Source organism: Nelusetta ayraudi, unplaced genomic scaffold (genome assembly GCF_046127955.1).
Source record: "Nelusetta ayraudi isolate G7.1 ecotype Tasmania unplaced genomic scaffold, CSIRO-AGI_Nayr_v1 ptg000026l, whole genome shotgun sequence".
Taxonomy (NCBI): domain Eukaryota; kingdom Metazoa; phylum Chordata; class Actinopteri; order Tetraodontiformes; family Monacanthidae; genus Nelusetta; species Nelusetta ayraudi.
The window spans coordinates 2,600,842-2,622,500 of record NW_027466076.1 but is presented as its reverse complement, the minus strand read 5'-3'; the positions used below and the strand labels follow the sequence as shown (position 1 = coordinate 2,622,500).

At 49.6% G+C, this 21,659-nt stretch overlaps 2 protein-coding genes across 2 annotated transcripts; one reads left to right on the top strand and one right to left on the bottom strand.

Moving 5' to 3' along the window:
- Window positions 1-1,107: 1,107 nt before the first annotated feature.
- Window positions 1,108-11,990, top strand: LOC142889904 (chondroitin sulfate proteoglycan 4-like; the record flags this gene model as incomplete). Its single annotated transcript, XM_076028580.1, has 21 exons — window positions 1,108-1,311; window positions 1,563-2,654; window positions 2,736-3,146; window positions 3,243-3,364; window positions 3,546-3,654; window positions 3,759-5,087; window positions 5,239-5,331; window positions 5,449-5,940; window positions 6,056-6,190; window positions 6,279-6,464; window positions 6,765-6,947; window positions 7,058-7,234; window positions 7,615-7,813; window positions 7,912-8,043; window positions 8,138-8,334; window positions 8,376-8,592; window positions 8,750-8,921; window positions 8,999-9,371; window positions 9,813-9,965; window positions 10,088-10,669; window positions 10,747-11,990. Coding segments are annotated over 21 exons (7,686 nt in total), but the record flags the coding sequence as incomplete, so codon positions are not given.
- A 2,325-nt stretch (window positions 11,991-14,315) lies between these two features.
- On the bottom strand, window positions 14,316-21,300 carry LOC142890139 (sorting nexin-18-like). Its single transcript, XM_076028965.1, has 5 exons — window positions 19,870-21,300; window positions 18,653-18,946; window positions 17,763-18,145; window positions 14,433-14,861; window positions 14,316-14,397 (listed from the first exon to the last, which is right to left on the bottom strand). Exons 1-4 carry the CDS (start codon window positions 20,619-20,621, stop codon window positions 14,635-14,637), a joined length of 1,656 nt encoding a protein of 551 aa, XP_075885080.1. The 5' UTR covers window positions 20,622-21,300; the 3' UTR covers window positions 14,316-14,397; window positions 14,433-14,634.
- Between the last annotated feature and the right edge of the window lie 359 nt (window positions 21,301-21,659).

Here is a 21,659-nt window from a genome sequence, read left to right as displayed (position 1 = left end):
GTGGACTTCACAAAATTAATGAAACACTTGATTGAAGGTCAACTGCACTTGTATACACATGTCATCAACAAAAAATGATACACGTGCACAAAATAAAAAAGCTTTTCTTTCTTTTGTCTTTTACATCTGCACTCATGTTTAAAAAGAGGCGAGTGTCTGCGGTGGGGGCAGATTATTAATAATCCAGCGTCACTGCTGCTATCACACAGGCAGATTACAGTGGGATGACACACAGATTTAGCGGCTCTGCTGACGGGGAGCTTCTTCTTCAGCAGCCTCGTGACAGCGGCCTGGATAATAGACTGAACACATGGAAAGATATAATGACATTTGTGTCGTATAATGAAATATATGATGAAATTGTTTGTTTGGTTTTTTTTGTTTGTTTGTTTTTGTCCTGGATGCAATTCTTTTTTTTTAATTCAAATTTATTTTCTTTTTTTTCAAAGCAGCAAACTGAAAACAGACTTTGCCATTTCACTGTACATCCAGCATGAGCATGCTACAAATAAAGTTTTTGAATTGTTCATCTGGAAACAAAGGCCAACAGATATTAGCAAATTGACTGATGTGCCTTTTATAGTTATAGATTAACTAGACACTGCAATCGCTTGAAATTCAAGTGACATCAAGAGGCTGAATGTTTCTTGCTTTCATCTTTTGCACCAATTTTTTTTATACTGTGTTTCCACTTTGGAATTATTAGTAAATACTAAGGAAAAAGTCTGTTGTTTAAAAAAAAAAATATCTGTGTTTTCAGAGGAAGAAATAAGATACAAAAAATGCAAAAATGGAAACAATAGATAACTTGAAATAAATCTTTTTTTGCACAATAAAGTTGGTCCAGTGCATTCGGGTCAACTCTGAGGTCTAGTTGGCATTAGAACCTTCCAGTCTGACCCGCTTCCCAGTGCATTAGCCCTCACCAATTGAATTCGGATATAAAGTGCAAAGTGGGCGCAACATTAATGGGCCAGTCAATACAGATTAATGGAGAAGCAGGAAAAAAAAAAAGAGGCCCGAGGTCACCGGGTCTTTGTCCTGTTTTACTGGATATTTTGCAGTAAAACAGGACAGAAACTCATATTAATACAAGCATCTTGGTAAAAAGGTTTCCTTCTCCTCCGTCCGTCCGACTGTCTGACAGCCTCATTCTTCGGAGACGGCTATGTCCACCAGCGCATGGCTGAGGCGTCTCTACAGACCTCGCTACATATGCGCTTCCGGACGTCGGCCCAGGACGGGCTGCTGTTCCTGGCAGCGGGACGACGAGACTTCCTGCTGCTGGATATGGTCTCTGGGCGCCTGCAGGTAAAAAATGAAATTAAAGGCCCTAGCATGTGTCGCATTTGAAAAGGATCCACTGTACAATTTATCAAAAACAAACAAGCAAAAAAATTGCATGTTGTTGATTTTTACTAGAGGTCAGATAAAGAAATCACTAAAAACAAATGTTTTCACTGGTTCCGCTTGAAGGGACGTTTGTGTGTAAAGAATCGGATAATTCCTTTGTCGACCTCCGACTCCCCCCGCCCCCCGATCCATCCATCCTCCCCCCACAGCTGCGTCTGAACCTGGGCTCGGGCGAGTGCTTGCTGCAGTCGGAGGAGGAAGGCGTCCACCTGGGTGATCTGGCGTGGCACTCTGTGGAGATAAACCACCGCCGCCCCAACGTCACCATGACCGTGGACCGAAACTCCCACACTAGCCTCATGGTGCCAGGGCCGGACCTTGAGCTCCGCGTGGAGGACGGGCTTTTCGTCGGGGGAGCTGTTGCTCTGTCCCACCCGCGTCTCCTGAACATCTCCGCTGGCTTCCGAGGCTGCATAGACGAGGTGGAGTTCAACGGACACAAGCCGCTGTCCAGCCTGCGGCCCTATTCTGGCTACAAGAGGGTTCACGAGGTGTCTCTGGGCTGCAGTTCCCAGTTTTCCGCCACCAATGAAGACTCTGTCAGCTTCTTCAGTTCCAGGGCCTTCATCTCGCTGCCACCGTGGGAGGCGCAAGGAGAAGTAGCGTTTGAGTGCCAGCTGCGCCCCTCTGCCAGAGGAGAGGACGGCGTGATCCTCTTCAGCGCCACCAAGCAGGAGGGCTTTGTCGCCGTCGAGGTGAAGGACGGCCGTGTGGTTGTGACGGTTGGGAACGGAGAAGGGAGTAAGACTGAGGTACGTTCTCTGACGAACGTCCATGGTGACCTCACCTGGCACCGCCTCCGGCTGCAGCTGACACCCCATGAGGTCCAGCTGAAGGTTGGGGAGGAGCTGGTCGTGGACAGCTTGGCTGTGGAGCTACAGGCCAATCAGCCAACAGGGCCTCTCCTGATAGGAGGGTTGAGTGAAGAAGCCCGCAGAGAGGCAAGGCGAGGCGGTCTGACGCTGGCCCAGGGGTCCTTCAAAGGGTGTGTCCAGGAAATCAGGGTGAATGCTCGAAAAGTTGGGCTCCCGCACGCGGTCGTCACCAAGGACATCGCTGTTGGCTGCGAGGAAGGACAAAGCACCGCAGTAGCGACAGCTGATGGCCCAGTAGAACGGTCTGAGTTTGAACTCTTGACCCCAGACGCAAATGACAACATGAAAAACCCAAACCTGTTGTCCCTAACTAAACTAGAGGTCGCAGAAGGAGGCCGAGCAGCTCTGGAGCCCAAACACATCAAGGTAGGTTCGATTGTCTCCTGCTGAACATGCTGCAAACACATAAAGCCAGAAAAAAACACATTGTTGTTTGAAATTGTCAAGGTGAATCTGGACTTTGGGAAGCTTGGTATTCACCCATCCCAGCTGAAGTTCCGTATCGAGGGGCAGCCTGTGCATGGCCAGCTCCGCCTGGACCTCCATCCAGAGGGCGACAGGATGCCAGACGAGTGGCAAGACAGGAGCGTCTCAGCCGAAGTCGAGGAGGGTGAACGAACCTTCAGCCTGCTGGATCTGTGGCAGGGCCGAGTGATGTACATCCACAGTGGCTCTGAGGTCCTGCAAGACTTCTTCATGTTCTCAGTCTTCTCCAGCAAAACCAAGGAGTTTCCGACACTGGCGAGGGCAAGCCGCCTGCACCGCTTTGACGTCAGCGTCAGTCCGGTCAACGATGCACCGGTGCTCAGTTTGCCGGAGGGAAACCTTTTCACACTGGTGCGGAACACTAGTCGACAGGTAAGGGAGTGGGGGGTTCTCAAACGTATGTATGTGTGCCATGTATCTTTTGTGGGAAAGAAAACAAAAAACTAAACACAAGTGCAACGTGTTCAGCTGACAACCAATGTGCTGAGAGTGTTGGATCCAGACAGCAGCCCAGCAGAGTTGGTCTGCAGCTCCCTGGGGAACCTCAGCTCCGAGGCTGGACACCTCGAGCATAGGGATTACCCAGGCAGGTGAGTGCCACAGTCTCACAGGACCTTACAAATCTTCAGCCTAACCCTACCGACATAACTGGAATTTATCTTAGCTGCTACTAGAAGTTGCAGGTTTTCATAGTATACCCCTCAACAGCCCCTCAAAATCAAAAAACAAACCTGAAGAAGCTCAGATATTGTACTGTGTATTTTCTTCCAGGTCAATTGACTTCTTCCCCCTGAATGACCTGGAGGAGGGTAAGATCAGCTTTGTCCACACTGGAGTTCCGACTTCCAGACTGGCATTCAGGGTCAGCGACGGGCAGAAGGTAATAATACTAGCCCGTTGATTTTTATCATAAAGGAAGATGAAAACTGATGGTGATACCAACGTGCAACATTTTTGTTTTCCTCGTTCCTCCACTTTCCACAGTCGAGCAACACTGTGATTTTAAGAATAACAGCAGTGCCCCTCGAACACAAGCTGGTCAACAACACGGGGCTGGAGGTGAGCCAGGGCGGGACTGCCTTGATCACCACAAATAACCTGGCAGTCCAAGTCAATTTGGCCGATCAAGAGGCAGCGATCAGGTACGAGGTGACGGCGCTGCCGCGGTATGGCGAGCTTCAGCAGTTTGACTCCGCCGGCGACTGGAAGCCGACATCTTCTTTCTCTCAGAAGCTTGTCGACAAAGGATGGCTGAGATACATCAACACACACCACGGCCTGCAGACTCAAAATGTCACCGATCAGTTCACGTGCGCAATCAGCATCGGGTCCGAGTCAGCAGAGGAGGTTGACTTTCTCATTGCAGTTCGCTGGATCCAGTTTAAAGTGACTCGCAGCAAGATGGAGGTCAACGGCGTCCAGAGTGCCACTGTCACTCCTGAAGACCTTCACGTTATTGCAAAGGGGACAAAACTCAGCGAGGGCGACCTGCACTACAGGATTGTGGCTCTGCCAATGAAAGGCAGGCTGTCTCTCCACCACAGAGCCCTGCCAAAGAACTCAACCTTCAGCCAAAAGAACGTCACAGACGGCCTGTTGAAGTACCAGCTGCTGAGTAGAGTGCAAGATGACACCAGAGACATTGTTGGCCTCCAGGCGTTCTCTGAGCTGGCCAGTTCGGCAGCATTTGACTTCCGAATAAACATCAAACCCGAATCATCCGCCGCCACCGCCTCCACCGTCGTAAACAGAGGCCTCTCAGTGCTGGAAGGCGCCAGTAAAGTCATCAACAAAGAAGTCCTGTTCACTCGCGTTCCTGAGAACCGTGAGGTCCGTTACAGTGTCATGACGAGCCCCAGGCACGGGCACATAAGGAAGATCGACCTGTCCAACTCCACCTCCATCAGCAACAACGTCACGACGTTCACCAATGAGGACATCGTGGAGGAGAGGATCACGTACGTCCATGATGACAGCGAGACCAAGCAGGACTTCTTCACCTTCCAGATCCTGGTATACAAACCACATAGGCCCAGTGGAAAGAAGGAGGGCGGAGACAGACACACCTTCAACATCTCTGTGCAGCTCGTGAATGACCAGAGGCCTGTGCGGGTGGTGGATAAGGTTTTCCACGTGGCCCGTGACGGGCAACGGCTGTTGACTTTGAACGACCTGAGATACCGCGACGACGACTCCGACTTTGATGACAGCTGGCTGGTGTACACACGTCGGGGGATTCCCATGGGAGAGCTGGTACAGGCCAGCGATCCCACTCATAAGCTGTATGAGTTCACTCAGCGGGACCTCGAGCAGGTTAGAACCATTTACCCCGGGAAAGTCAGAGAGTGTAAGATTTGTTGTTTCACTACTTATGTTTTTCTGTGTCACTGACAAAATCGGATGAATCCAATGTAGAAAATAATACCATTCTACGTCCATTTTCTCCCTGTTGTTTTTTTGCCAGAAAAGGGTGCTGTTTGTCCACAGAGGAGTGAGTTCTGGCCGTTTCGTGCTCTTCATTTCGGATGGGAAACACTATGTTTCAACACTGTTGGAGGTGGGAGCAATGTCCTCGTACTCTTATCATATTTTGCTCTTGGCAACTCATTGCATCATGCAGTTATATGGAGAAAACAAAGCCTGGTGGTATTTCTTGTGTGCCTGGCTGCTGCAGGTGATGGCTCAGGATCCTTACCTTCACGTTGAGAACAACACAGGTGTGATAGTGCAGCGAGGTGGCATCACAGCTGTGACCTCCGCTAACCTCAGCGTCCTCAGCAACCTGGACATCCGGGACCCGCAAGAAGTGACCTTTGAGGTCTTCCGTCCGCCAAAGCATGGAGTTCTCTGTTTCCATGACACCGAGCATGAGGCTGGATCAGATGTAACCACGACATTCACCCAGAAGGATTTGTTGGAGGGACGGCTGGTATATCGCCATGACGGCAGCCAACAGCTGTCTGACGAGTTTAACGTGACAACAAGAGCATCAGAAAAGACGACAAAGAGTCGTGTGGACAGAGGGAGGAGGGAGGTACACCTGGACATTAGAGTTCCAATAAAAGTTCTCCTGGAGAGTCACCAGAGACCGCCAACAGTTGTCAGTAATCGTCCGGTTGTGGTAGAGGAAAGACAAAATGTCTCTATTAGCAGATATGACTTGGAGGTGAGAATCAATATGAATAGATGATGTAAATAGTGATAATAATAATTTCCTTAGCATTGGTGTCATGTTGATAAAAAACTGAATTCAACAATGATTTTTGGTTTTGACTGGACAGGTGTTTCATGAGAACAGCCTCCCCTCAGAGATAATTTTCACCGTCCAAACCCCTCCCACCTTTGGTTTCCTCCAGAGGTTACCTCCTGGAGAGGAGCACCCACATGACACCAGAGACCAGCAGCACCTTGACATTGTGAGCCCAAATTAGGTTTTTCAATCTGGGTCACACTGCGGTCAGATATGAGCAAAAACCCTTTGTCCACCTGTTCCCAAACTTGTAGGGCACGAGTACAGAGTCGGTATACTCCTTCACCCAGGAAGACATCAACCAGGGACGGGTCCTCTACCATCAGCAGGCTGTCGGAAGCAGCAATGACTCTATGCGGTTGCAGGTGACCAATGGGATCACAGAAGTTGGACCCTTCAGGGCGGACTTTGACATTGTCCCAGTGCTCCTCCCTCTGCAGGTAAACAAATGGCAAGGGGGGAAGCCGGCATACCGAGTTTGCATGGGTTGTCTTATGATACCCCAAAAACCCCAAAGACATGCACATTAGACTAACTGGCAACTCTAAGGTGTGAGTGATAATTGTTGTCTATTATCTGATGCCTAATTTGGCCCTGCAATGACATAAAGTGAGTGCAGTTAAGTGCAGTTGTTGTCTGGTAGAAATTAGCTTACCAAAATTTGGAGCATCACTCCATGAGAGAGCAGATTAACAATACTAACTGCAGTCACAACTGCCAACCACTGTCTGGCTCTGCAGGTGTCTGACTTGACCCTGGACGAGGGTTCGTCCCTGCCACTCACCACCGACATTATCATGGTGGCCAACAATCACTTCCAAGGGATGAACTTCCTGTACCAGGTCACTGTTCCGCCACGATTTGGGCACCTGGAACACAGCCGGATCCCGGGAATGCCCATCACTGCTTTCACACACACCGAGGTCAGAATGAATGAGTGTCATCTGAGGGAGTGTTTTTCCCTAAACTATTCCAGGAGACCAACACGAGGGCCATAAGGGGTTCTTCGCTGTTCAACTTTTTTTGCCTCCAGGTGGAGCGGGAGTACATCTCCTACATTCATGACGGCAGTGAAACTGAAAAGGACAGCTTCACAATCGTGGCCAACCAGACAGAAATCAGTAAGCACAGTCTGCCCTGTGTGGCCCACGTCAACATTACACCTGTCAACGACGAAACTCCGGTTGTCACAGCCAACAATGGTCTGAAGGTGAGGATGTGACAGCACCAGTGGGACAGACAACAAAAGGGCCTGGTTATCTCATTTAATAATTTATGTGTTGCCAGCAATTAGATTACAATTAGAACGGTCTCAAGTCTCAATGTTTCTGCAGATAGAAAAAGTGAAACACAATATAGCACTGCTTAAAATGTTGGTGTGAATTGCATATTTACCTCGCATAAATAGCATGACCTTGTACCAGTTTATGCTAACTTTTCCCCATTTCTAAAATCCACATCTCTTATTTGGTTATGCTGTAGATGTCCCATATTAGAAATATTACATGTTTCACAAACCTTCCTCACAGAATGAATTCTGCCTCACACAGGACCCTTTTGCAGTAGTTGTTGTTCCTCTGGGGTCTCCAGGTTTGGGAGAGTTCGGTCACAGAAATCACCGTTAATGAGCTCAGCGCAGAGGACTTGGACACTTTGCCAGACGGGCTGGAGTTCATTGTCACACCACCCAGCAACGGCCATTTGGCCCTGAAGAGCGCCCCCTCCAGGCACATCCTGAACTTCACGCAGAGTCACATCCAAACTGGACAGCTGTTGTTTGTGCACAGTGGTGAGGAAGGTTTTTCTCCTTTCTTGCCAGGTAAAAATGAGCGAGTTACTAACAAACCCATCTGTTTTATTATTTTTTTCCACTCGGTTTGTGTGCAGGTGCACTGTCGGGCGGCTTTCACTTCCAGGTAAATGATGGCGTGAACTTTGCTCCTCGACAGATATTTAGCACGACTGCCCGCTCCCTGGTCCTCACCCTGCAGAGGAACCATCAGCTGCAGGCCTACCCAGGTTGACCTCTGCCTGCTATCAGCAAACATAGCGCAGTTAACAGGTTTTTTTTTCAGGTGTCCTCTTTCTCACTGGGTTTCTTGGATCTTCAAAGGCTCTGTGACACCACTCTCTGAGCAGCACCTTCAGGCCACCACCAACCAAGACAGCAACCTCCAGCGAAACCAGACTGTGGTCTTTACAGTGGTCATTCCTCCAAAGCTTGGGCAACTGGTGCAGCGTTTGCCAGACAACTCCACAAAAAAAGTGTCCACGTTCACACAAAGCATGGTAGGGCTATCTAGGTCAGTTGCCACCTGCTCTCACTTTTTATGACAGAAGGGAAACTTTAGCTCCTTTTTGTGCCCTCTCAGGTGAACGAGGGAGTTATCTTGTACGATCAGAAGATGCCAGAGCCTGTGGGCTGGTCGGCAGAGGACTCCTTTACCTTCACTATCTCGTCCCCTCCTGCATTCCTTCCTCTGCATACCTTCACCATTCTGATCTCCTACCAGACCAGCAAACATCGCAGCAGCTCACATCCAAGGACCAGGCTCCTGAGCAACGAAGGTGTGGTGCAGTTCAAGTTCTTATTTTTTCAATGTTAAGAATTTGGAATATGACTAAGATATCTAACAATTCCAACCTCTATCAAACTGAGGAATAAACTATGTAAAGATGAATTTATCTATTTGATATTTTAATACCTTATCTTGGACACGCTCAGGTGCAGTAGTGGCCGAAGGAGGCCAGGTTACTATTGATGCCTCTAAACTTGATGCCTCCAACCTGCTTGAGCGAGTCCCAGAGGCCGTGAGGAGAGACCACCGCATCCTTTACCGCGTAATTTCCTTTCCGCGTCACGGAGCTCTGAATATACGAGGGCTCAACCTCAGCAGGTGCTTCTCTCAGGGTCATGGCACTAATTATTCATATTTGTAAAACATGAATTAAAGTGAGAACAATCCTCCCTCAGGAGCCAGTCTGCCTTCTCTCAAGTGACACTGAGCCGGTTCGGCATCACGTACATCCATGATGACTCGGAGACGACAAAGGACAGCTTTACCTTCCAGGCCTGGGTGGCTCCTTCACAACTCTCCACCTCCCCAGCCTTCTCGTCAAACTCCCCCTTCCCCCTTTCCAACCCATACAGCTCTGCCCCATCCGCCTCCCGCCTGTCAGCAGATGCGGCTCCTCCCGGTCGGGCTGTGGTTGGCCTGGCAGTGACAGAGAGGTTCAACATCACAGTGACACCGGTCAATGACCAGCCGCCACTCATCAGGAGCAGATCCCCGAGTCTGAAGGTGGTGGTCGGGGAGAGTGTTGCACTAGGGCCAGAAAATCTACAGGTGGGCCACTGGTGGAGAACTGTGGCACACTGCCATTCACGGTCAGGGATATTTGGATGTATGACCTTGTTTTTAGAGCTACCTCACCTTATTAGTGGCAATGTAGAAAAGCAGCTGATTTGCAGCAGACTATGGAATTATTGGCAGAAAATGTGTGGTGAATTTAAGGGTTCCATATTCTATCTGTTCAAGAATCTAGTGGAGCCGGCCAATTTAATGAATTATCGATAAGATCCTCGGGATGGACAGAAAACAGCATGTTTATTTATATAGACTCTGATTACAATGTCTTGCTGTAACCAATTATTTGTGGCACCATCCACAAATGGAAGATAAGAAAACAAGGCACTCTCAAAAGGTTTAACTTTTTTAATGCTGACTTTTGTGAAGAGTATCTCAACTGTCATATCTACGAAAGGCTTGTGGCTAATTTGTCTCCAGGTCGAGGACCATGACACCCCGCCAGAGGAGCTGCACTACCTGGTCATCAGTAAGCCCAGCAACGGCTACCTGACTCTGGGGGAGAGACCAGAACCAGTGACATCCTTCACCCAGTACGACGTCAACCACCGCCGGCTGCACTTCATCCAACAGGTGAAGAAGCACCAGAGCGCTGGAATGAACATTCACACTGTCACTTTGCTGACAAACGTCATCATGGCCCTACAATACAACAACTAATTGCTTCTTTGTAATGATCCATTTTGCTGCATCAGGGTGAACCCTCAACAGGCGTCTTCTACTTCAACATCACTGATGGTCACCACCGGCCGCTCTACAGACTCTTCAGCCTGGAGGTGGTGAAGCCCTCTGTCTCCATGGTCAACAACACTGGCCTGTCCTTGGTCCAAGGCAGAACCACGGTGGTCCTGACAACCAACCAGTTAGCAGCCCAGACCAACGGTCGCACCCCGGCCAACATCACCTACATGGTCGTCGAGCATCCACGCCATGGACGCATTGCCATCAATGACCAGGAGGTCTCCACCTTCAGCCACCGGGACCTGCGGCTTGGCCGCGTTGTGTACCACATGACGGATCTCAGCGAATCGGAGGACAGCTTTCAGGTGACGGCATCGGCCTGGTGCCAAGGAGTGGACTTCGGAAATGTGGCAGCCCAGGGGGTGAAGGTGACTGTTCGGCCTCTGATTTACCTGAGGGAACCAGTTCGGGTCCCGAGCGGCATCGCCGTGAAACTGGGGAAAGCCATGATCGACGCCTCGGAGTTGGCAAGGATCAGCCGATCCAACCCTATCTTCGAGGTTCTGTCCCCACCAAAACATGGGAAACTAGTCAAGGTAAACCAAATACCTGAAACCTAAGATACCCTTGTTTGAGCTAACACACCTCACTTCCTGTATTTGCTTCTGTGCAGATGACCTATGACCCTAACCGTGCATCAGAGGTCCTGAAGCTGTTTACGTTCAGAGATGTGGTGCAGGGCAGAGTTGCCATTGAGGAGAGTCTCAGCGAAAATCCGGACAACACGTCGGCTCTACCCGCTAGTCAAGGCCATACCCCTGCCTCACCTCTCAACGATTCGTTCATCTTTCTGCTGAAAGCCGGAAACGTCCAGCCGGCAAAGGGTGAGCTCCACTTCACCATCTTTCCCCATCACCAAATGCATCACGGTCCAACCAGTCCAAACAAAGCAGACAGTGCCAGCAATCGGGAACGACAGCCAAACCGCCTTCCTGCCCAGAACAGAACCACCACCACCACCACGGGAGAAAAAGGGGGCGCAAGAGCAGGGTCTACATTGACGACAACTCGCAGTGGAGGCGCAGACCGTTTACCTCCTCATATTCTGTCACATAAGAACCACAACAGGACCCAGCACAGGAGCAGGTACCACGGCCGTTGGGGGAACCACACCCGTAGCGGGAGTCACGGGGGCAGGTCCGGGGGAGCCGCTGAGGGACCGGGAAGGGGCCGAGGTCGATCTCAGCCTCACACTCCACCGGTACCTGATAAACACAACCCAGGTACCGGCCCTGACCCGGTCCACGTGGAGATCCTTCCACGTCCCGCCTCGGACCCACTCCTCATTATCTTGCCGCTGCTTGCCTGCCTGCTGCTCATCATCATCCTGATAGTTCTGATTCTGGTGTTTCGCCACCGCAAGGAGAAGCAGGCTCGCCTGCGGCTCCTGCAGCAGCTGGTTTCTGTCACCTCACCAGCCGAGGGCAGCCCCTATCTTGCCGGGGCTGAGCGGAGCACGGCCATGCCCTCTGTGATGGTCACCCCGCTGCAGAGCGCCAGAAGCTGCCCAACCTCACCCAAGACCCCCATAAGTCCCAGGAGGAGGAGTCTGGCCCCTGGAATGACCTTCTGGGGCCCGTTTGAAGCCGAGGAACCTGACGGCGGGGACGAAGACATTAAAGATGGAAACAGAGGCGGAGGAGTGACTTGCGGTGCAGCATCAGTCACGGCAGGATTCAGGACCTCGGTAAGGTCCCATTCCCTGACTCCGACCATGAGACACGGTCAATACTGGGTCTGACGTCAAGCCAAGGATAAACTGTGCCTTAGAGGAGGGAGAATGGTTGGCTTCTTCACTATTTTAAGATATGGATGGCTTACAGCACTGAGTGTTCTATGATTTACGTACATTTAGACAATATTGCTCAAGTTAATGCTAAAATGAATTGAAGAGAAGACAAAGAAGGAACAAGAACTACTTACTAGTTGTCAAAAATGTTGGCAGACATCAGCAAAACAGTACAGCACTTATTACAAAGCTCAGCTACTGTTAATTCTGGAACTTACAGAGTAGCGCTTCAAAGATCGTTCTGCACAAGCAGGGTTGTTGTACGCTCTCCTTCTGCACTTTTTTATTTTTTCAAACTGCTGCTTCCTTATATTTCGCTTTTCTAGCGTTTTTCAGCGACTTGCTGACAATTTATTTATGTGTTAACCAAACATGCACTCATATTATTGATGGCTGACTACATTGTGCCCCTGTAGCAAGGAGCAGCTTAGCTGCTAGCTAGTGGAACCGAATTAGGTAATTAGCTGGTAGACTCACTTCTTGGAGACGTTAGCAGACGTTTAAATTGTGCCAGATGTTAGCTAGTAGCCAGTTACACAATTGTCTGTATAAAAGCCACAATAGTTTGCTTATTTTAACTGAGTCATTGTTGTCTAGTCTGCGAGCAAGGAAGTGTCAGACACTTTTTTGTCTTTTGATTGCTTCAGTCCTGGAATACATGTTTTTTTCTTTTTATAACTGCTGACAGAAAGAGACTGAGCTGCTGACTGTAAATAAACAGAGGTAGTGCTGCTAAACTTAACGCTGATGTCAGGAAGCCAGTTTGCCTTTTGTTTACAGCATTGTAATTTGCATGGACTTCAAGGTATTGGCTGTTCATAATCAGCAAATGTAGTTAATTGCAGTTGATTCATCAACACGTAGATGTCTTTCAATGACAGAAACACAGTTTAATTCAATCTTTTCCTCCAAAGAAAAATAAAAAAACAACATGAACAGCATTCAAGACATGGTAGCTTCCCTCCAGCGACGGTGGAAATGCACTGTAAAAGATTTATTTTTGAAATAAAAGTTATTTATTAAGAACTGCCGCCTGTTTGGATGATTCAATGTAAGTCAAACCTTTTTGCCAGAGCTGGAGTTGGAAACAGATCCTGGTTGTTGTTGTTTTTTAAGGAACTTGAACCGCAAATGTTGGCTGCATCATCAGAGTCTTTGAAACTGAACACAAAAAGGTTTTGAAAGGAGTTTTCAGCCCACAGCTACACGAGCACAAGCAGCAGACGATTCAAACCTGCTACTCAGCCTGGTGATGAGCTTAAAAACCTGGTTTTGACCTAAATAATTTGTGCAAATAAGTAAACATTTTCAAACCTGCAGATGATTTTTCTCCTTTAAAAAGTAAAAAATTAAAACCCTTTTTGGTTCTTTTAGAAAAGGAGAGAAAATCTTAAAAAAAAAAAAAGAAGAAGAAGAAAATCATGAGTCAAAGGAACCAGCAGGGGGCAAAGACGGAGGTGGATCCTAATCAATGAAAGTTGCAGTAACCTGAGCTGCACTTGGTGAACTCTGGTGTCGGATATCGGACTACTGCTGCTGCTGCTGCTGCTGCTGCTGCTGCGAAACACCAATGTACATGAAAATCGCCCAACCTGAACACTGACTGAAAGGCACAGAGACATTCAAAAGAATCACACACAAACATTTGACTGGGAAAAAAAAGAAAAAGAAAACCTACATTCCTTTATTTCCTTATTGTACTGCATTAGTTACAATGTTAGAAACTCTTTAGTTAAGGTCAAAGTCTCAGATTGATATTTTTTTTACAGCACTGTAATCATAATCTCAAAATTGATCTCCAGCGCAGAAAAGGTGGCCGGGATCTTCTCCTTTTCTCCTGCTTTATGCGGAATGAAACTAACAAGGGGGTGCTGCCACCTTGTGTCCACATTGTCATTTGCAGCCAGATGGAGTCTGTGCTGTAGTTTAGTGCAGGAGGGCCGAGTGTCAAAGGTCAAATAATCTGTCGGATGATTTTTTCATTTATTTTTTTATTTTCATTTTTTTTAAGAAAAAGATGTCCGCTTTTGGGCGACACGGTGGCGCAGTGGTTAGCGCTGCCGCCTCACAGCAAGAAGGTCGTGGGTTCGATTCCGGGGCCCGGACCTGAGACCTTTCTGTGTGGAGTTTGCATGTTCTCCCTGTGTCTGTGTGGGTTCTCTCCGGCTTCCTCCCACACTCCAAAAACATGCATGTGAGGTCAATTGAACACTCTAAATTGTCCGTGAGTGTGAATGGTTGTCTGTTTCTACGTGGCCCTGCGATGAACTGGTGACTTGTCCAGGGTGTCACCCTGCCTTTGCCCTAAGACAGCTGGGAGAGGCTCCAGCAGACCCCCGTGACCCTGAGCTCGGGACTAAGCGGGTATGGAAAATGAATGAATGAATGTCCGCTTTTGGCTTTAAGTTGTTTTAAAGGTCATTAAGGAAACACTTAATGAGCTGTACTACTGCTGCCAGCCACAAGGGGGAGACACTGTGACATTCCCACGTCGCTGCGGCGAAAAACACACAAGGTCATTTGCAAGTCCTGGATTAGAGGAACATCCTGGCGCAGCCCAGCAGCTGCTTTTAACATCATCACTCGTTCGTCCAGACAATTGAAGACGCCGACGTTCCAGAGTTTATGCGGCCGGCATGTTGTTGAAAAATGTCAGCGTGGGAGGAGGAAGTAGGAGGAAGTGGAGGCGGAGGAGGAAGTCAGTCCCAGCTCCTACTGCGCGTCATCGTACCTCTGCAGCACGTCCTGCAGCTTGGCCGTGATCTTCTGGAAGAAGGCGATCTGGGCGCCCAGGTGCTGCTGCATCTGGCCGCGGAAGTCGCGGACCCTGGTGCGGTGGAAGTGCTGGATCTCGGCCAGGGTGGCGCACGAGATGATGTTGCAGCGCTCGTGGAGCTCGCTCTCCTGCTTGGGGCAGTCCTTCACCTTGGTCAGCGCACCTTGCGAGAGACAAATGTCACGTCAGATCTCATTGGTCGTGGCTCAGACTTTGGTCCGCACCTTGTTCAAGTGTGAAATGTTCACCAGCAAAGTGGTGAACCGAAAATATTTGACTCCAAAGTTTGAAACGTAAGTTACACAACGAGATGTCTCCCCGCGAGTCGATCAGAAGAACAAAGCTTCCTGATGCAGCGTCACAGTTTTTTGAACGGTGTCATCCAGAAACACTTAGCCGTTAGCTGGCAAGTTAGTGACCTGCTGATCTGCTGATGTTTTTAGTACTTTAGCACTTTGTAAGTAGCCGGTAGTCAGCAGAAGGTCGGGGCGAGGCACCAAGCAGAAAAATAATAAAATCAAAAAACAACGAGGAGGCGGCACCGTCGCTGAGAAGACAGCGAAAGTGTTAACAGAGTGAAATAATGAAGTCAGACTTTGACCTGCTGGCAAACCGAAGCCGATTACGGAGCTGGAATCTCAAAAAGACAGAACGGTGGGAACTTTTTTGTACCCCTGTGAACATTTTCACACGTAAGCCAACAACCCCCCCTCCCCCTCCCCCTCCCGCTCCTCGTCCCACCCCCAGCAACCCCCCTTCACTCCCCCCTTCCTCACCGTGAACTCGCTGAATCACAGAGAGGAAAAGAGGGAGGAGGAAGAGGAGGAGGCCTGAAAGTAATCCACAGGCTCTGCATTCCTGCTCCCCCCCTCCCTCCTCTTCAAGACAACACAGCAGAGACAGGAGGCCCAGGGCAAAAAAAGAAAAACTGTCAAATCATTCTAGTCGGACAGAGCCGGCGGCCCCGTCGCAGCGTCGACGTGTCCGGGGTTCAGAGGTCAACACATATCTGAGAAGTGTGTGTGGAATGTGAAGGGGAGTTGAGTCAGGCATTTAGGGGAAAAAAGATTTTTTTAAAAATTAAAAAAAAAAGGGGGGCAGGGGGGTGACAAAAAAAGGACAAAAAGTAATAAGAAAAAAAGCTAAGAAAATTGAAGAAAAAAAAACCCAACTCAATGCAAAGCAGATCTCTTTTGTCCCAGTGAGGCCACCGCCGCCGCTCACGGAAACACTGAACACTGAAATCTGCACGGACATCATCAACCCGGGTGACTCAGGGCTCCGTTGGCCCCGAGACGGATGTGATGATCTCACGAGCGAAGTGCAAACGCAGCGACTTTGTGTTTGAGTTGTGAATGGACAATGGGATAGGGTTAGGGATTTTTTTTTTTTGTTCTTCTTTTTCTCCTTTTTGCGCTCAGTTCAGCAAAAGCAAAACTCTTGAATTTTAGGGGGAAGCGGGTCTCGCACTTTTAGTAGGATATTTTAATAGAATAGAAATAGAATAGAATAGAATAGAATGCCTTTATTTATCCCAAATTGGGGAAATGTTCCCAATGGCAGCGGCGTGTATAGTGGAAGAAGTAAAAAAAATTCTACGACGAGCTAAAAGGAAATAAAAGAAATAAAATTCTATTCTAAAGCGTGGTTTGTCCAAAGCAACCGGCAAACAAAAAGGTGCCGGGCGTGGTCTCCATCCGTCTCGAGGGATTGCCAAGTGTTCCCCCACTGGAACGTCGTCACGATTGTATCTCCGAACAACGAGTGGAGTCTCTGCTGGGGCCCGACAGCAGGAACAGCGATCTGCCGCTGCCTTCCAGGTTTTTGGCAAAGACCAGGAACTGTGAGCGCCAGCAGCGACTCCTTCTTGCCCAACCTGCATGGAACTAACAAGCCCACTGCGTGTGTGTGTGTGAGTGTGTGTGTGTGTGTGTGCGAGTGTGTGTATGTGTACGCCCATGTTTTCCAGTGAGCCAGTTCAGGCTTTCACAGCACCCGTGCTCACAATGGCCAGTTTCAGTTTTCGACCCAGATCGAGGCGGCTCGTCAGTAAATGAGAACAGATGTCTGAACACAGTCGGGGATCCGGTTCCTCCGGCGATGGTTCCGGCCGTTGTGTTAACACGGTCGGTACGGAGGCGGCCTCTTTTGGAAAACACCAAGAATCGTTTTCGTAACAGCGAGAGATCGGAAACATTTTGTTTCTCTGGGTTCTCTGGTTAACTCACTCACTGCACAGATGATCCACTCCCACCCACCTCTGACCTCACTGCAAAGTCAGCTTGCTCACACATCTGTTTTTCTTTGGCGGCACGAAGCTCTCGTGACAGAAAACACAATAGGTGTGTCCCAGTCGGCACACTTCGGCACCGTAACAAACGCTCAACAGAACCATCTCACTAACCCGAACCCATAAAAGCACGCAGATAAAAATCTGCGTCCGTTGGCCGCACTTACAACAGTGTAAAAACGGAAGAGAAATCGTAAAACACAACAGCAGTGGGGAAAAGGTTGTTGGCGTGCTAGCTCACACCAGTATCAGCCAGCTGATGCTAGCATCTGAACGTTCAGCGTCTCGAGCTGCGTCTCCATTACCCCTAGAATTGCTCAAAACCTAAATATCGAATAAAAAAAACACGGTGGTCATGGAAACACCTAAACTTCCAAGAAACCTAACTACTAAAAGGCTTTCACGCTCTTTTTCAAACGTATCGATATAACAGTATATCGTAAAAGTGTCATGGAAACACTTTTTACGTATTTACACATCAGCAGATGTGACGTGCAGGGTCAAACAGTGTTTTTTTTTACAAGTAATCAAAGAGAAAAATTGTTCAACCATTCTTCACAGCAAACAAACGTAAAACAAACAAAAGAAAATGTGATTCTCGTGAATGAGATTTCACGAGAAGTACGTCCCGCAACAATTACGAGATGAGATTTACGAGGACCATGGCTCGTAAATGCACCATTCAATGGAAACACTTCATTGAATGGTGAAAAACCCAGCCAAGCCGATGACACTATATCGGGCGACAACAACAACAACAACAGACGCGCGTACCTTTCTGCACATGGATGATGTCAGGAAAGTTGTCCAGGTGTCCTCTGTAGAGGTCCAGCAGGTCCGAGATGGGGTCTAGGTCCTGGCGGGGCTGCTCCGCAAAGTAGTCCCCGATGGCCTCGTAGGCCTCGCCGGTGTCGGCTATGGCCTTGTTGAGGCCGGCCGAGTAGGGCTGCTGGTCCAGCTCGAAGGCCTGCGCCAGCATCTTGAAGGACTGGCCCACCTTCTGGTACTCCTTCTTGAAGCCCGTCGCTTGCTTACGGGCAAACTCGTTGATGGTGGCGTTGACCACCACGATGTTCTCGTCCATCCTCTTGGTGAAAGTCTTGAAGCCCTCGATCTTGCTCTCCACCTCCTGGAGGTCTAGTGGGACCTGTGGTGGGCTGATAGTACAACCGAACAAGGCTTTTATTTTGAAATACTTCAGCATTTTGTCAGCGTCATTACGCAAGTATGCAACATTGCATTTCTTCTTTTCCCTCGCTGGCCTCCTTATCTCTGACTCACGATCAGTCACTCCGCCACCGTGGTTAAGATCAGTCGCACCACTGGAAACGAGGTCAACTGATAGCGGCGTCTTGCCAAAAGCACACTGGCATAGAGCAAAGTCTAGCACGGCCCTAAACCTGCATTAAATGTCATTATTTTGGCTCCATATTGGCTGAATATTGAAGAGCACATGGCCACAGTTTAGATGCGAGCGGGTCAACAAGGCGTCACCGGGATGAAGCAGCTCTTCCAATGAAAACCTTCAGACTTCAGCTCCATCATCAACCCTCTGTGTTCCTCTGCCAGTGGAAAAGCACTCACCTGTTACGTTTAATGCTTTTAAATGTTTAACCCACGCAAAGAAACTCCGCGCGTTGTCTTCCCCGACAAGGGGCGGCTACCTGATGGTGAGGAAGAAGTTGCCGCCGACCAGCTCGTCCTTCTCCGCCCTCCTCTTGCCCTGCTTCCAGGCCTTCTCGTCGGCGCCGCACGTCAGGAAGTGCTGGAAGACGTCGCAGCGCGCCAACACGGGGTGGCTGGTCATGTGGTTCATCCACCAGATCAGACCCTTGCGTCGCTTGGAGATGAAGTCCTCCTCGAAGCGGCCCGTCGCCTGCTTCTCCGGCAGGCGGGGCACCGAGATGACGGGGAAGCGCTCCACCAGCCGGCCGTACAGCCAGTCGAAGTGCTTGTACCTGGACGGACGATGGAGGAGGGAGGCAGGGGTTTAGGGGTTTTTGAAAGGGGAAAATCTGAAGGTGCGGATAAAACCGAAGGAACTGGGAGAGATTCCGACTTGACAGCAGCAAAAAAGCAGTCTTCAGTTTAAATGTTGTAATGATTTGAGGTATAATTGTGCAATATTAATTATTTATATACAAATGTGTGTTTACACATACTTATGTGTGTTTCTAAATTTATATATGTGAATTATTTATTTGTATACATATTGGTATCTATATCTATAGATATATATCTCTAGACTATGAGAGTTTTGTCTGTATTTACTTGCTCACCCTGCAACTCACTCTGACCACTTCTCTCTGTCTCAAATTTATTTCTATTTCCTTTTCACCCCAACTGGTCAAAGCAGATCAATCAATCAATCATCTTTTATTCGTACAGTGCGAAATCACATCCAAAAGTCGTCTCGAAGCTCTTTGTACAATCAGGTGCAAACCAACTGAGGCCTCCGGAGCAGCAGGGGGCAGCGGGGTTTCTCCTGATTATACAAAGCACTTTGAGACGCCTTTTGGATGTGATTCAACACAGTACAAATAAAAGTTGATTGACTGCTTAATTGCTTGATTGATTGATTGGTTGATTGATTGATTGAATGATGGAGGAACCTCAACTGTAGGAACCCATGGGAGGTTCTGATGGATCTGATGGACGATGCCAATTTGACGACCGTCCTCTCGGGTACAAACTATGGATGTATTATAAGAACTAGACATTGGACTGGCAATATGGCAGCATGGCGATTCTTTCCCAGAGGTCACTCGAGGCACTGCGGCCACAAAAAGCTTTTTTTTTTTACCCAATAGACCGCAAAATAAAAAGAACCAATGGTAAAACAGCCGAGGGAACGACCTGAGGGGGTGGAAACAGCCCCTACCTGCGGTTGACAAGAATGTTGGTGTGCGTTGGGGTCAGGCCATAGGACATGTAGCTTTTCATGCCCTTGAACTTGGTCTGCTTGGTGGGGTCGTCGATGGTGCAGGTGAAGGGGTGCGGGTTCTCCTGCCACTCGGGCCCGTTCTTGCCCGTCGCCACGCAGATGCGCTCGTCGTCACGGACGAGGGCCGAGGCCTCGCCCAGCAGGAAGGCCTCGCCGCCGGACTTGACGAAGGTGGAGAACCTGTTGAGGTTCCGGCCCACCGTGGCGGTCGAGCTCTTGCCGTGGTGCGACTGCGACTGGGTGCTCTGGCGCCTACCGGCCGAGGAGGAGGAGGGGGAGGAGGAGGTCAGCACGTGCAGGGCCGGCGTGGTGGCGCCCAGGTGGGCGGGAGCGACGGCCTTGGCGGTGACCGGGGAGGGGTCATCCCAGTCGTCGTCCCAGTCGTAGTCGTCGTCGCTGCCCTGGGTGCTGCCGTAGGGGTCGTGGCTGGGCGTGGGGCCGCTGGTTTTGGGCGAAGCGTGGGAGGGGGAGATGCCGTTGTTGCTCTTGCTGTTGGGTGCGACGTTCTCCCGGACCAACTCCACATAAGAGGCTGGAAAGAGGCCGGCCTCGCCCCGGCTGTTCTCGCCCTCCAGCCAGCCGTCCAGCTCCTCCTTGCTGAACACGGCCACCAGCTCGCCCTCCCGCACAGAGATCTCTCCCGGGTTCTCCGACGTGAAGTCGTACAACACCTTGGCCTTCAGCGCCATGGCCTGTCACTGGAGTTTTTTCCTTGGGGTTTTTTTTCCTCTTGTGTTGCTTCACTGACACCTCATCCAGGCCACCCTGGCGCTCCCCACCCCACCCCCTCAGGAAAACTAACCAAAAAACAACAACCAAACAAACACAAACACTCGCCCTTATTCCCGGATTAAATCCAAGTGTGTGTGCAACGTCACTGCGGGTCAGATGAAGCTACCAGCCGGCTCTTTCTTCTCTCCTCTACCCTCCCCCTGGACTGACTGGCTGCCGTGGATCCGTGCGTCAAGGAACAAGAACAGGAACTCACTCGGGCCGATTCCCCCTCCGCTCACCCGCCTCCCCCAACCCCTCCTCTCTCTCGCTCTCTCTCTCTTTCTCCGGGTTCGAATGTCACAACTCCGGCGACCGGCGAGATGTTTTCCGACCCGAGAGAAGCGTCGTCGACTGTCGGCGAACTTTGTTTCCTCGTACAGATACTGCGAGTAGCGCCGTGGGGGAAAGTCCTTTTTCTTCTTCTCCTCCTCCTCCTCCTCCTCCTCCTCCCCTTCCTCTCCTCCTCTCCCCCGAGATGCTTGCGGGTTGAAGGCACCAGTCTGAACACGTCGGAGAACAGGCGGGGTCCAGCAGCGGAGGGCGGAGCCACGACGAGTCGGATCAAGTCGCTGAGCGCTCGGCTGGAAAACAACGGGCGGACAGGAGCTCCATCTTCAGCCGGACACAGCGACGAAGTGGGCGGGAGAACGACGCGAGTTCCGTGTCGGCGTTATTTCCCACTTCCTGAGTGCATTCAGCGGGAATCCTATTTATTATTATAACCCGTCATTACCGTTAAATTGTATTATAAATAAAATATACATTATCCTTCTTCTTTTTCTTCTTCTTCTTCTTCTTCTTCTTCTTGTAGTATCTTATCTTATAGATTTTGATACTGTAGATAATGTCCACAAACGTCCGGGTCGAAGTGTATTAAGGTTTATTAAACTCACCAGGAGGCAGGCGATCTGAGGTCAGACTTCTCAATGTTTGGCTCCCAAAAGCTTTAACCA

Coding starts and splice junctions, on each gene's coding strand:
- LOC142890139 (XM_076028965.1), bottom strand. CDS start 20,621: ATGGCGCTGAAGGCCAAGGTGTTGTACGACTTCACGTCGGAGAACCCG. Junction 18,947..19,869: donor AACATTCTTGTCAACCGCAG/GTAGGGGCTGTT, acceptor TCGTCCGTCCAG/GTACAAGCACTTCGACTGGC. Junction 18,146..18,652: donor AACTTCTTCCTCACCATCAG/GTAGCCGCCCCT, acceptor TTGTACTATCAG/CCCACCACAGGTCCCACTAG.